Source organism: Gossypium hirsutum, chromosome D11 (genome assembly GCF_007990345.1).
Source record: "Gossypium hirsutum isolate 1008001.06 chromosome D11, Gossypium_hirsutum_v2.1, whole genome shotgun sequence".
NCBI classification, from domain to species: Eukaryota; Viridiplantae; Streptophyta; class Magnoliopsida; order Malvales; family Malvaceae; genus Gossypium; species Gossypium hirsutum.
The window spans coordinates 27,104,851-27,120,438 of NC_053447.1; the positions used below are offsets into that span (position 1 = coordinate 27,104,851).

Consider the following 15,588-nt stretch of genomic DNA (forward strand, 5'->3'; position numbering starts at 1 on the left):
AAATAAATTTAAAATAAATATTAATAAACTAGGATCTGCCATGTTAAAACATCAAGAATAGATCAAAAATAAAATTATATACGAAAGTGTACTTGAATCCATTGTTAGAGATTACTCAAAATATTTTGATTTTTTAAGAAAATAGTTAATTTTAATCTTTTAAGAAAATAAATTTTCTCTTAGTATAACTTTTTGATAAGGATAAAAAAGATATGTGAGATAATTATTACATTTAGACTCTTTTATGAAAAATAACATACATAACAAAATGATCGCTATTATAATAACTCATTTCTTTTCATGTAATGTATTTTATAATTAATTTTTTTCATATTAAATTTTTTTTTCAATAATCATAACCATATATTTGATAAAATTTCTGGCATATTAGAAATTTTACATTGCTTTTAACAATTTTTATTTATTTATATTATTTTTCGAATTGTTTGATATGTTGATTATTCTGTGTTGTATATTTATAATGAATTCAAAATTGTTATATTCAAATACTCCTAAATTTGGTGTGATATATTATATAATAAATAAAATTATAAAACATTTAAAAATTTTTATTCAAAATTTTGTATCTTTTATCAATTTAATTTAAATATAATAGCCTATTGCAACAAATTGCGATTAAAAACCAAACACATATCGAATTTATTAACTCATCTTTTAAAACCACAATCCCTTGATAACTAAGGTTTGAGAGAGGGTAATATTTTTGGTTGAATTTAAATTTTTTAAGAAAAAAATTTAATTTGTCAATTTTTTAATAAAATATAAAAATAATATAGAATCACAATTTTATAACAAACAACACATTGTAGGAATTTGTGTGTAATCTGTCGATCATTGTAAAAAAAATTTGTAATTTTTAAGCCTAACATATGACGAGAATAAGCATGTTTGGTTGGCATGAATAGCCATTCCATTCCTTGCCTATTCCACGCTTACACCCCTATTCCACAGTTTGGTTCACTGTTTACTGATTCCTTGCCTATTTCATTCCTTGCTTATTCCCTCAGTAGCTGTAATAGGTATTCAGGGGTGGGGGCTTTGAATAGCCATTCCATTCCTTGCTATTCCCTCACCGTTTATTGATTTCACATTTTGAGACCAAAATTTTGCTCCAGATTTCATATCCCCAAATCAAGCATCGATTCACCTTCATCTTCATCTCCCCAAAGGCAGGTTTTCACAATTTTTTGCAGTTCTCGGGTAAGAATAGTCATTTTGTTTAGGGCTTTACTATTCTTTCGCTTCTTGCAGCGATTGACAAACAATAGCGAGAATGGGGGTAATCTTTTTCTGCCCTCATCAAGCTTCATCCTCTTCGGCGTTTCCCTTCCATTGATTGCAGAGGTAATCTTTTTACTTCTTTTCTTCATTGATTTTTCCTTCTTACATTTGGGAACTTAAAACCGATTTCTGCCCTTAGCTTCATCTTCTCCTACGTTTTTTTTCTTCATTTTATCAGGAACGAAAAATGTTTTTTCACTCTTTGCTTAAAACCGATTTCTTGGGTTAGGGCAGGGAAGATAATTTTTTCTTTTCTTTCTACTCCTAACTCTACAGCAGCCTGACAGGTCATTACCATCACTCTTTAGCAACTCGCACTCTTTCCTTGTTTATTTTACAGGTTAGTTTTGCTTTTCCTCAAATCTGCAATATTTGTTATATTATTCACCAAAATATATCTGAATATTTTGTTCTCCTAATTTTGATTCTTTTTTTATGATTTCCATTAGGCTTTTCTTTGACTGTTTCTATTGCATGTTCGATTGAACAGATGAAAAGTTTTTCAAGGTGGTTCTATTACTTGTTTATTCTATTGCATGTTTGACTGATTCTATTGTTTTCCGAATGGCTTGTGATTTCGACTAGTTGAGTTATATTTTATTTGCATTTCTTGAAATTTCGTAATGTTAACATGGAGTTCATGTTTTGGTTTATGTATTAAGTTGATGTTTTTCTTTAGAGAAGATTGATTAGTTGGGTGAGAGTCAGGATTTAATGTGTTATAATGTTCATGTTTTGGTTTCTGTATTAAGTTCATGTTTTTCTGTATTAAGTTGATGTATGGCAAACATAGACAATTCACACACACAAAAAAAGAGATGAGTCAGAACAACATAGGTATAACAAATCTGGGAGTTTGTTAATCATACACATTCATTTGGAACTACTTTGCTTTTGAAAGGGTTTCCCTTGTTTGTGAAGAAATTCAATAGGACGAAGTGTTGATTTGTTAATGGATATGAAAATTTAGTTATGAGTTGTGGTTCATTGCGCTTACTGAATCTGCTCACCTTGTTCTATTTTTTATATCATGCATCGACTACTTATGTTAAACTTTCCCTGTTTTTATTTATTCACCATGAGCTATATTGATCAAGTTTTAAGAGTTGATTTCTGCTGAGAATATGCGCAACTAGTGTTTCGACTAACTTGTTTGTTTCATTTCTTGTTTGATTATTTGTTTAGTTGAGTAAGGTGGTTGTAATAGTTAGTGCAAATCAGTTTTGAGTGACTATTGTGAGTTGTGGGATTGTTAATTATTTATCGGGGCTGCATAGGCTTACTTGGAGAAAAAGTTGTGAGCTTTAGCTGATGGGGAAGAACTGTACTCTCGTTTCATTTGATGATTGAATAAAAACAAATATTGGTTGTGTTGCTTCTTTTTTCTCTATGTTATTATTTTAAACAGTTTATTGTTTTTTCTGTTTTAACTATTATTTTTCATTTATTATTCAAGTTTTAATTTAATTGTTATGGATTGGTTTTATGTATTTGTTTTTCAATTTATTAAATAATGCATGTTTAATTTTTGTAATTCATGTAAAGTTTGGATATTGACTAATTTTAATTTACCAAATTATATCATAACCTGCTTTCATTTTTCGTTTTACTTCATTTGTGAATCTGATTTTGTTTACAAGTTTAAATTTGCGGACGAAATTCTAAAATATTTTTAAGAGGTGATATATTAACCCTTTTTTTTATTTTTACTTAGAATAGTTATTTAATAGACCGAAATTCTAAAATTTTAATTTCCTAAACGAGATTGAGAATTTATAATTACGTGCTTTTATTTTATACAAAAATAATTTATTATCAATATATTAAATAATTATCTCTTATTAAAAATCTAATAATAGTTTTCATCAAAATTAATTATTATAAACCTGCAATAATTAACTTGTTGAATTATAATTTAATTTCTTTTCATTCATCATGTGTTATAATTTTATAAAGTGTTGAGCTTTTGATTCATGATATTGAACTTAATTTTAATTTTATAAAGTGTTGACCTTTTGATTCATGATATTACACTTAATTTTAATTTGTTTTTTTCTTAAGATAATTATGTCAAGTTTTTCAGAATCAAATGTTTCTTCCCAAAATTCTCGAGGAACAAAAAGGAAATGGGTTCCAAAAGAAGATGCTGTGTTGGTTTCTTGTATGGTTGACTTGCACAATGTTAGAACATTTAATGTTGATACGGGATTCAAAGCTGGTTATTTAAACGAGTTGGAAAAAATGCTAGAAAAAGCTTTACCCAATGCAATGTTGAAGGCTAAATCTAATATTGAATCGAGGATTAAGGTACTAAAAAGGGATTAGTCAATTGTGTACGACATGCTTAATGGAAAAAACAATAGTGGTTTTGGTTGGGATGAGCATAGGCAGCTCGTTGTTGCTGAAGATGCGGTGTGGAACTCATATTTAAATGTAAGAATTATTTCAAGTCTTTATTATCTTATTTTGACCAAACTTATAACTAATATGAATTCCTCATTTTTATAGAGTCATAAAGAAGCCGGTCAATTCAGACATCGTAGTTTCCCTTTTTACGACCAAATTATTGCCATCTACGCAAAAGATCGAGCCATTGGGAAAAATGTTCAAACAGCCGCTCTGATATTATTAAAGAAATAAATGTTGAGGATGTATCTACTATAAATATTCATGAAGAAAGAAACGATTTCTATGGATGCGAAGCTGATGTCTCTTTGGATGACATGGATGTTTCAGCTACAGACCCACAACCAGATAGAAATTAAGGGGGTTCCACATCTTCAAAGAAGAAAAAAAAAAGAATTCTGATGCAAGTGATCATATTTCTTCTTCATTTCATGATGCTGCCACTTTATTGGTGGAAAACATGCGGGCTATTGGCGAACAAATCAGTAGGAGTATTGCCTCCGATGTGGTAGTGCAACAAAAGTCAGAAGAATTCCAGATCATCCAAGAAAAAGTCGTAAATTTATATCCAACATTATGTGAAATAGAAGGTTTAACTGTGGATGAGCGCTATCGAGCATTGAGCAAAATTTCAGATCATCCAACGCAAATTCTCATTTTCTTTAGTTTACCTTCCTTTGTGCGGTTGGAATGGGTCAGCAGATTTCTTGCTGACCATTAAAAATCATGGTTCTGTTGATGATATTTTAGTAACTTTTTGTGTTTGTAATATTTAAGATGATATGTCATTACAATGTTCTAACTTTTAATGTTGTAAAATTTTATAACATATGGATTATGACATATAAACTAATGAAATCATGTAATCTTTTGTTAATATATGAATATTATGTTTATGCAAAATATAATTTTCAAGTTATTTATTACTTCTAATATTTTTTTATTGTAGAATAATTAAATTATTTGTTTCACTAATGATATTTTAACACATTAAATATGTATTGCGGTTTAAAAATAATAAAGTAGATTATATATGATTTTTATAGTATTATATATTATGATTTTAATAAATTCATATAAGAATAATTATATTAAGAATTTTATTAAATTATATATTTTTATTAAATTATATTTAATAATAATTATGTTAAAATATGATTAAATTATTTATTATTTATATTAATAATCTTATTAAAATTTAATAACAATAACAATAATCATCAACCTCAAAAAAAAATTCTGCTAAAGGTATTCTAGTCATTTTAGTTTTTCTTCCTTATACTATTACAATATCATTTCATTCAACCAAATACAAGAATACTATTACAGTTTTATTCCATTCCATTCAACCAAACAATTGAATTACTATTACAGTTCTATTCTATTACAGTTTTATTCCATTACAGCGAACCAAACTTGCAGTAAGAATAGAAAATGAAAAGCCAAAAGTGAAAATTAAAAAAGAAAAAAAAAACCAGCGAACAAGGGAGTGGAGAGTAGACTGGTAGTTTTTCCTTTCTTAAGCCAAGCTTCCTTGCAGTTGCAGAAACCAAAAACTAAAAGCAAAAGCAAAAGTAAAAGCAAAAGCAATCATCTGTGGATGCTGCCGCACTCGAACATGCCACGGGAAGACAACCAGGTTCCATTACTATCCGACCAGGATGTTGCGTACGAGTCCGGCGAAAAAGTTCACATCCTCGGAATCAATGAACCGGACGAGGAAGGGTCATCGGTTGTCCCACCTTTTTCCTGGAAAAAGCTATGGCTTTTCACTGGACCTGGTTTTTTAATGTCAATCGCGTTTCTGGATCCTGGGAATTTAGAAGGGGACCTTCAAGCCGGAGCAATAGCCGGTTACTCCTTGCTGTGGCTGTTGATGTGGGCTACGGCTATGGGGTTGCTGGTTCAACTTTTGTCGGCTCGGCTTGGTGTGGCGACGGGAAGACACTTGGCTGAGCTGTGTAGAGAAGAGTATCCGACTTGGGTTAGCATGGTTCTGTGGGTAATGGCAGAGCTGGCTCTGATTGGAGCCGATATACAAGAAGTTATTGGCAGTGCCATTGCTATTAAGATTTTGAGTAACGGTATTTTGCCTTTGTGGGCTGGCGTTGTTGTTACAGCTTCTGATTGGTCAGTTTTTTTTTTGTTTTATATGGGATTTTATGCTCATTGAAGTTTTTGTTTTTTTAAATCTGAATTTTCAAGGTTTGGTTTATTCCTTTAAAACTATGGTAGCTTGAATCAGTGTTTGTCTCTTAAAATATTATAGAAGCTAATACTAATCAACCATTAGTAAATTTAAGAGGAGGCTTGTTTGATGTTATAGTTGAGTCAAATCCTTTTAAAATCCCATGCCTAAGAGTGCGAAATAGCAGTATGCTAACCTGGCTCTTACTTGCTTTTCCCTGTTACAGTTTTATCTTGTTGTTTCTTGAAAATTATGGGGTTAGGAAGCTGGAAGCATTTTTTGCAGTCCTTATTGCAACTATGGCAGTCTCATTTGCTTGGATGTTTGGTGAAACAAAACCCACTGGCACTGAACTTCTTCTTGGTGAGGAAATACCCTCCATTGGCAGTAGCGGTTGCTTTTTTGGTTACCTTTCTTTTCCTTCTCTCTATTTGTTAATAAAATTTATACCATATTCTCAGGTGTTTTGATTCCGAAACTCAGCTCTAAAACCATCAAGCAGGCTGTGGGAGTCGTTGGCTGCATTATTATGCCTCACAACGTATTCTTGCACTCTGCCCTTGTGCAATCAAGAGAAATTGATTACAGCAAGAAGGGTCGGGTGCAAGAAGCTCTCAATTATTACTCAATAGAGTCCACTGTTGCACTTATAATTTCCTTTACAATCAATCTTTTCGTTATGACTGTATTTGCCAAGGCATTCTATGGTACAGAAATAGCCAGTAGTATCGGCCTCGTGAATGCAGGGCAATATCTTCAAGAAAAATACGGAGGTGGATTATTCCCAATTTTATATATATGGAGTATTGGGTTGTTAGCAGCAGGACAAAGTAGCACTATCACCGGCACTTATGCTGGCCAGTTTATCATGGGAGGTTTCCTGAACCTGAGAATGAAAAAATGGCTAAGAGCATTAATCACAAGGAGTTGTGCAATTATTCCTACAATTGTAGTTGCTCTTGTTTTCAATACTTCTGAAGCAGCACTAGATGTCTTAAATGAATGGCTTAATGTGCTTCAGTCAATTCAAATCCCTTTTGCTCTTCTCCCACTACTTTGTCTGGTATCCAAGGAGCAAATCATGGGTACCTTCAAAATTGGCCCTGCACTCAAGGTATGCTGCTAATTTCACAGTATGCATCTGTATGCTTGCTGCCATTAGTAATTTTGTCTGTATTCTTGCATCGACTGTGGCGTGAGTTAATATTATTCTATTGGTAAAGTTTGATCAGTGGCTGTTTGTCGCGATGACCTAGAGATCATGATTGGCTCTTATTTAAGAACAACTCATTATCTCGATGAACTGGAGTTCTAGATTCAGTACAATTCCACTCTTGTAAATTGTTATATTGGGCTCCTTGATGTTATACCTGGTGCCTGTACTGTTTCATTATGAAAACTATTGACTTGTGCGAGTTTATCAGTTCGACTCGCTTGTTGATCAAAATTTTCATCCCTGCACCAGTCACGAGAGTGCTATTTTATGCAGTTACACTTTCCCTCTCTCTTGTGCAGATAGTTGCATGGCTTGTGGCAGCGCTGGTGATAGTGATCAATGGGTACCTTTTACTTGATTTCTTCTCCTCCGAAGTCACTGGCGTAATCTTTACCACCGTAGTCTGTGCATTTACAGGAGCTTATCTTGCATTTATTGTTTACCTTGTTTATTGGGGATTTACTTTATCTGTTCGGCGCCATATGTTACCCGCTAAACTGGCACAAGGCATGGAGTGATAGGTCTTAGACAAACTTGTCAAGCTAAGATATCAGAAACCATAGGGACACCATCAAACACAGTCTTTCCACTGATGATTTTGTCTAGTTGAAGGCTTGAAGCATGTCTTTTTCGTGTATGCATCCGTATACGGGCTTTATGTACAGAGTTCATTTTAGTAGCTTACTTCTCGACATACTGTATCAAACAACACGGTCGTAGGTTTGGATAGTATCCTGCCGTATACAGGGATTGAAGATAGAGGCTGTAACAATGACATTCTTTTGAAACATTTGAAGGAGCTAAACTATGTATTATAGACAAATGTATTAGAAAAATTTACGAGGAAGCTGCTATCGACTGTTTGCTTGTATACTGCAACTGGTTTACGAGGATGGTTGATGTCTTCCATTGAAACTTTCTTTGTCTTATATTGTTAAATTGTTTTTTGTTTCTTTATGAATTTATTTGTGTAATTAAGAACGGTTCAACTGAAGCTTGTAGCAATGCCCTTGAACTACTAGTGACGTTTCTCAACCATGGCCAGCAGCATTGGGCAACATGTTAAACACACAAGTAATATGTGTGCCATTATTATTAAATTAGGATAAACTACATTAGTAGTCATCCAACTATTAATAAATTTTTTTGTCACCTAACTGTGAAAAGTTATAAAATGGTTACTCAACTATTTAGTAAATCTCTTTTTGGATCACCCAATTATAAAAAAGTACAAAATGGTCACCCAATTATTCATTTTAATTGGTCACCTAGCTGTCCATTTTTTTTATAGTTTTGGTTTTCTTTGTGACATGAAGAGTTCATTTTAAAAGAATGAGAAAATATAAAAATTATCTTGAATTTTTTTTGTATATTTTCAAACAAATTTAGCTGATAAATTTATTTTTTTAGCTTTTTAAGTGAAATAGTCACAAAGAAAAGCGAAACTGTAGAAAAGACCAAAGTACACGATATATAAATGTTGAAAGTTAGATTTTTTTAGAAACAAGACTGAATTTACACAATATATAAATGTAAGGGGTTAAAGTTACTATTATGCCAATATTAAAAGTTGTTATAGTTAGTTTGTTGATAACCAAAAAAGACAAAATTTAATAGTTGGGTGACCATTTTGTAATTTTTATAGTTGGATGACTAAAAAGGATATTTACTAATAGTTAAGTAACCAAAAATGAAATTTACTAATAGTTAGGTGACTACTAGTGTAGTTTGCCCATAAAACTATTAAATACATCAAAATATGTAATTTACCAAAAAAATACAAAATAAAAACGACAACGTTTGAGACTTATTCAAACGTCAGTAGTTAATGTATTTTTAAAAAAGTAGAATGCGGAAGTTGGTTAGAGAAGAAACAGAAAAATCCAAATATTCTAAATTTCAATTCCATCCAAACGCCTTAGTTCCAATTTTTGTTTGTGTTTTATAATCATCGTCAGTTTTGGTGCGAAAGCTCATTTGTGATACACTCCGCTGACTGGCCTCTCATTTGGCATGGCATGGCCACTCGTTAACCTCAACGTCGCTTTCTTCTTCCTCATCTTTCTCCTCTCCCAATCATGCCTCTCCATATCACTGCCACTCCTCCTCCCTCCACCTCACCCCCGCGCTCGCCCCGCCATGGTCCTCCCTCTCTTTCCTTCTCCCAAGAATACCTCTACAACTTTTCCCGACTCTTCTCATCGCCTACTGAGATCCGATTCTAACTCTTCTCATCCCTACGCTCGCATGCGACTCTACGACAACCTCCTCAGCCGCGGGTACCCTATTATTTCTTTTATTAGTAGTAGTCTTATTTTCTTAAAATAATATTTTTTCCTTTCTTAAAGGAAGATTTTCGATGATTTGAGATTCCTAAAGGTATTACTCTACGCTTCTATGGATCGGGACACCTCCGCAGAGATTTGCTCTTATAGTGGATACTGGAAGCACTGTCACTTACGTTCCTTGCGCTATGTGTGAAAAATGTGGTACTCATCAGGTGATGTTAAAATTTCATTCATCTATATTAAATCGTTAGACTATTAAAATCGTTAGGAGTTTCAAACAATCTATATTAAATTAAAAAACAATGTAATTGTAAAATTTAACATGCGTATAGATGTAATGTATAATTGTATAACAAGATAGGTGTAAATGTAGCATTAATGATTATTTTTCAAATTCATGTGTTACCTTTTTAAATATGTACACATATGTTAGCAAAAGCATGATTTTGGGTGCACTGAAACCGTTTATAAAAAATATATTAAATTTCAACTAAGGTTAAAATATGTTGTTAATCCTATATTTAGATAAAATTCAAAATTTGAAATTTAAAATCATTAGCCTTGTTAGTATTTTTTTTGTCAAAATTTGTCAAACTTGGCATGTTTGTTAAACTACCCTTAACATTTCATTTCGTTGACAAATTTGATAGAAATTACAAAATATAATGATTAGACTAGAATTTTTAAATTAAAAAATAGGAGGTATAATTTTTAACTTTTAAAGTACATGACTAAATCTCAAATTTTGGATGAATACAGGGACTAATAGCATATTTTAACCTTCAGCTAATATAAATATGCATTTCAATTGAAAAGAATTAGAATCCAAATCTTTAAAATCATATTCCCAATCTCAGGTAATTAGTGTATTCCGAGCATATTAGGGCTAGAGAGTAGAAAAACTCCTATCTCATTTCTTTAGCCATTACTCTACTTATTTAGATATTCGATTCTAGGCTTTATTTGGTCGTTGATTGCATCTTCTTTTAGAAGCAAAAACAAGGGATGGTTTTTTAAAAAAAGAAAAAAGAAGTTAAATGTAAAAAATTACAGCTTTTACATATATAATAATTTTTTACATATGTTAATATGCAAAATCGAACTATTTGTTTATAGCAATTTTTGTGGGACAGAAAAAGCACGTAGCAATGCAGCCTTAATGATTTGCAGCGAAAGTTTTAATCATGTTGGCTCAACAAAACCTTCTTAGGTGGTCAAGCTAATAGGTTTCTGATATGTTTATATCAGGACCCAAAGTTTCAACCCGAGTTGTCCAGTACTTACCAACCTGTAAAATGCAATTTGGATTGCAATTGCGACAAAGACAGGGATCAATGTATATATGAAAGACAGTATGCTGAAATGAGTGTCACCAGCGGTATCCTTGCTGAGGATGTTATTTCATTTGGGAATCTAAGTGAACTTTCGCCCCAGCGTATTGTTTTTGGTTGTGAAACTGAGGAAACTGGTGAGCTTTACAGACAACATGCTGACGGCATTATTGGATTGGGCCGCGGTGATCTCAGCATTGTTGACCAGCTTGTGGAGAAAGGTGTGATTAGCGATTCATTCTCATTATGTTATGGTGGAATGGATGTTGGTGGGGGCGCTATGGTTCTTGGTGGTATATCTGCCCCATCAGACATGATTTTCAGTTATTCGGATCCTGTACGCAGGTATGTTCTGTAAACGTTTTGATCTCAGAGGATAGAGTACCTCGTCAACTTCCTAACAAAAACATTCGATACATCCCACACATTTACTCTAGTTTCGGGATGGAAACAGTCCATATTACAACATTGACTTGAAAGAGATGCATGTTGCCGGGAAGAAGCTAGATTTGGACCAATCTGTTTTTGATCGAAAGTTTGGAACTGTTTTGGATAGTGGTACGACATTTGCATATTTTCCAGAAGCAGTGTTTGAGGCGTTCAAGGACACTGTAAGATTTTGTTCCCATAAATTAATCGTAGTTAAAATTTTTGTTAGGCCTATTAATGCATTCTCACTAGTCTGTTTTTCTCTCCTGCCTAAGTGACTTAAAATTTTCACTCTTCATCCTTGATGGCATTGATATGGGGATCATTGAAGCTTTATTCCAATAATTTTACGTATTTACATGAGATGACTACATGCTTTATAGATTAACCTATTAAACTTAAAAACTTGATTGTGATTGTTCTTTTCCCTCTATCTCATATTTGCATCTTTATATTGAAGATTATGAAGGAACTTAATAGCTTAAAGCAGGTCAGCGGCGCTGTTCCAAGTTACAATGATACATGCTTTTCTGGTATTAGCAGGTATTACTTATATCATGTACCATAACAGAAAATTTGAAATATTTGTAATCTACTTGTTATATAAAATGATTAGTTATGTAATATTAACAGTTAATATTGTTTTCTGCTTCAGTGATGTCTCTCAACTCTCAAAAACTTTTCCAACAATTGAACTGGTATTTGAAAATCAGCAAAAATTGTTGCTTACACCTGAGAATTACTTGTTTCGAGTAAGTTTCTCACAATGTAATTTCTTTCCTGTTGATTGAACTTCTTTATTTCTCAAGGAAACCTTCTTAAGGTTATACTTGAAGTTGGTTTAGCAATAACTGTATTTGATTGAGTCAAGTATTTTGCCCTGTTCTCAATGTTCAATACATGACTAGGGGTTTTCCTCTTATCTTACATCTTATTCATGAAGCATTCAAAGGTACAAGGTGCATATTGCCTTGGGATCTTCCAAAATGGAATGGACCCAACTACCCTTCTGGGAGGTATGTTTAATTTCAGATAACCTGTATTCTGTGATGCTATTCATTTTAAGTTTTCATGAGACTGTTTTTGGTTGCTGGGTCTTTGTATTGGAATTTGATGGAACTGGGACCATCTTCTTGGGCAAAGCTTTAGTTAGACTGCTGTTTTGTTGTTTTCTTTCGTGTTGTAATAGGAATCATTGTGCGGAATACTCTTGTTACATATGACCGCAAGGATTCAAAGATCGGTTTCTGGAAGACTAATTGTTCTGAGCTATGGGAAAGGCTTCATGTAACCAGTGCACCATCACCATCACCATCACCATCACCATCACCATTTCCATTTCCATCTCCATCTCCATCTCCATCTCCATCATCTTCAAGTGGGAAGGAAAATTCAACCTTTGAAATGCCACCTATATCAGCTCCTGAGGAATCACCTATATATGCTCTTATAGGTACTGTAAACCATGGTTATACCAGGACCTATCACAGGGTTAGAAGTTAGAACTCTGCTCTGCAGTTCATTTGATTGAAATGCATAAATGCTAAATTTTTGTAAAGTATGCTTTCCAAGTGCTATTGTCATACTATAGTGACATTTTCTTGTTGATAAATAGGGGAAATTGAAATTGGTGAAATTTCATTGGATTTGGCATTGAACGTCAACCACTCATATCTAAAGCCTCGTCTTGTCATGCTTCTTGAGTTCATGGCTAAGGAGCTAGGCGTTAATGGTTCACAGGTTAAACAACTACCATCTTCGAAAGCAGGAGCATTTTATGGCAGTAATTTATGTATTATTAATGTGAAATTACATGTTAATACCGAAGGAATTTTCAAACTATCTTGCTGAAAAGTTGATTTTTCTGTCTATGGTTAGGTTTCACCTTATTGGATTAAGAAAACTTTTGGATGATTTCAGGTCCATTTATTGAATTTTACATCTGAAGGAAACATATCTTTTATTAAATGGTCCATAGTCCCTTCAGGATCAGCAACCTACATTTCTAATACTACTGCAATAGTAAGTTCTCATTTTAGATCATTGCATTTCTTTTTATGTACAAGATTACAGTTTATTTGTTTGATGAGTTCCTGCTTCCAGAATATAATATCTCGGCTTGCTGAACATCGTCTGATGCTTCCTGATGACTTGGGAAATTATCAGTTGGTGCAATGGGAAGTGAAGCCTCCTTCGAAACAGTATGTTTCCACCTCTCTCTCTCTCTTTCTCCTCGTACTCTTGCATGGATCTGAATTAAGAAAGGCTGGCTATAAATTATAATTTCCAGAATTCCCTCACTCTTCTCGTGTCTGTGTAGATCTTTTACATAGTTAATTGGTGATAATGGCTGGATCAGTGAATGCCGTCATTCTATAGGGTGTAGATCTTATGTTTAGTACATTGGTGCTAATGGCATAACATATAGTTGTATTGTATAAGAAACAGTTTGCATATATGAATGCAGGATATATATTTAATGATCCATTCCAACTCCATTTTGATTTGCTCCATTTTCTTTTGCTGATATAAGGTCTAAATGGATTTGTTTATTTAATAATACAGAACATGGTGGCAGCGGCAGTATCTGGTGGTTCTTTTGGGTATTATGATGTTTATTATTGCAGGATTAACCGCTTCTGGAATATGGCTATGGAGTCGCAGACGACAGCCTCAGATTCCATATCAACCGGTGGATGGAGCAGCTAGAGAACATGAACTCCAACCCCTGCAATCTTAAAAAAACCCTGAAAGAAAGAAAGAATTTTTTTTTTCAGACAGATTTGGGGTATGGATTCTGCACCCAATACAATTCATTGCTCTACAGTTTTGTTGGATGAGGAATCTTCGCTTTCTTTGCTTTTTAGAAGAAAAAAGATATTAAATTAAATAAACGCAACATCCAAAGGAAGACTTTTTAATGGGTCAAAACTGACGGATGCTAATGTCAATTTTGCCTTACGAGTGAGTTAGGACCACACCTGTTTTCAAACATTGACTTTCAATTTTTGTATTTACTGTTTATTTATTATTCTGATGTATCAACTTGGAATTAATACCAATTATAATTTTTTTTTCTATTGAAACTTTTATTATGTTGTGCAGGATTTTAATTCAATTATTCAAAGATTTTTTTTACAAAACATAATTTAATTGAGAAATTATTAAAAAATAATCATTTTACAAAATAAATTATATGATTATGAGGAGGTTTTTGTTTTTATATTTTATAATTCAATAAAATTTGAATGGAAACCACAATTTATGCAACTTTTAAACATCATTTAATTTTTATATAAAATTTTTAATAAATATATATTTTTTACATTATTTTTTTTACCTAGGTGTGCTATAAAATTAATTATTACTAAACCATTTTAATGAGATTATTTTTTTTGAAATGAAATAAGTTTCAAAGTAGTTTTTCAACTCATAAGTAATACAAAATATTAGTTTTTTAAATTAGAAATAATAAATTAAGGTTTGACATTTTAAGTTAGGGTAAATTACATTTAAGGCCACTAAATTATTAGTATGTTTATAGTTTGGTTATTCAACTTCAAAAAGTTACAAAATAGTAGTTCAACAATTCAAAAGTTTTTATTTAAGTTATTGGGCTATTAAGTTTTATTTTATTTTTTTAAATATGATTAACGAACTCTAAGTGACTATTCAACAATCGGTATGATGGATTAGTTCCCATCGATGAGTAGAAGAACATACCTTAGATTCAAATCGATTTGACGGTTAGTGTCAGGGATTAGAGAAGAAAATTTTTTGGATGTTGGTTAGCATATTCGTGATATTCAAAGATGTTTTATGAAAAAACTAAACTACATAAGAGAAGGGGAATGAGAGTTTTCGATTGGTGCACACGGTGCGAATAAAGAAAGCCATACAACAGTAGTTTTAATAGCTGAATGAATTAAATGAAAAATCACAACTCAGTGAATTAAATGAAAACTTTTGATGGTTCAATGATCATTTTATAACTTTTTAAAGTTGAATGACTAAAACGTAAACTTAATAATAGTTTAGTGACCTTAGATGTAATTTACCCGTTAACTTAATACGGTATCTAAATTTGGGATTCATCTTTTATAAATTTAATTTTGATTTTACAATCTTATATTTAAACTAGATTTATTTTTTAAAAATATTTTTTTTATTTTAAACAACATTGTTAAGCATTAAAAATTTAAATCACATTTGTTTGAAGCACTTTCTCATTCGGAAAAAAATGGCAACCGGCGCTAAGAATACCATAAAATCTCTGTACTGAGGAACTTCTACCGGCAACCGGCTCTTTTGGCGGTTGTCAGTAGTACCGTTCCCAAAATCCAGTCAAAATATGCGTAAGAAAATTCAGAAAATGACGAGAATGTCCCACCCTTTCTATCTAAGTAATCACAGCAAACAATTAAAGAA

At 32.3% G+C, this 15,588-nt stretch overlaps 2 protein-coding genes and 1 long non-coding RNA gene across 5 annotated transcripts; all 3 read left to right on the top strand.

The window, feature by feature from the left end:
• Nucleotides 1–862: 862 nt before the first annotated feature.
• LOC121223047 (uncharacterized) lies at nucleotides 863–4,517 on the top strand. 2 transcript variants are annotated; one of them, XR_005920391.1, is made up of 4 exons: nucleotides 962–1,365; nucleotides 1,582–1,642; nucleotides 3,386–3,735; nucleotides 3,811–4,517. It is a non-coding gene; the product is annotated as an uncharacterized lncRNA (long non-coding RNA). The 2 variants fall into 2 exon arrangements; XR_005920390.1 differs by lacking the exons at nucleotides 3,386–3,735; nucleotides 3,811–4,517 and having other exon boundaries at nucleotides 863–1,365; nucleotides 1,582–2,679.
• Nucleotides 4,518–5,171: 654 nt separating this feature from the next.
• Nucleotides 5,172–8,027, top strand: LOC121223048 (metal transporter Nramp3). The gene is made up of 4 exons (XM_041103974.1): nucleotides 5,172–5,838; nucleotides 6,123–6,259; nucleotides 6,358–7,010; nucleotides 7,412–8,027. The coding sequence occupies exons 1-4, from the start codon at nucleotides 5,309–5,311 to the stop codon at nucleotides 7,628–7,630; spliced, it is 1,539 nt and encodes a 512-aa protein (XP_040959908.1). The 5' UTR covers nucleotides 5,172–5,308; the 3' UTR covers nucleotides 7,631–8,027.
• Nucleotides 8,028–9,005: 978 nt separating this feature from the next.
• Nucleotides 9,006–14,238, top strand: LOC121223049 (aspartic proteinase 36). 2 transcript variants are annotated; one of them, XM_041103975.1, is made up of 12 exons: nucleotides 9,006–9,391; nucleotides 9,492–9,612; nucleotides 10,649–11,076; nucleotides 11,186–11,342; nucleotides 11,621–11,703; nucleotides 11,816–11,912; nucleotides 12,104–12,176; nucleotides 12,350–12,613; nucleotides 12,776–12,900; nucleotides 13,081–13,182; nucleotides 13,264–13,361; nucleotides 13,726–14,238. In XM_041103975.1, the coding sequence occupies exons 1-12, from the start codon at nucleotides 9,126–9,128 to the stop codon at nucleotides 13,898–13,900; spliced, it is 1,989 nt and encodes a 662-aa protein (XP_040959909.1). In that variant the 5' UTR covers nucleotides 9,006–9,125; the 3' UTR covers nucleotides 13,901–14,238. The 2 variants fall into 2 exon arrangements, with proteins under 2 accessions (XP_040959909.1, XP_040959910.1); XM_041103976.1 differs by having other exon boundaries at nucleotides 9,207–9,391; nucleotides 9,465–9,612.
• Nucleotides 14,239–15,588: the final 1,350 nt, after the last annotated feature.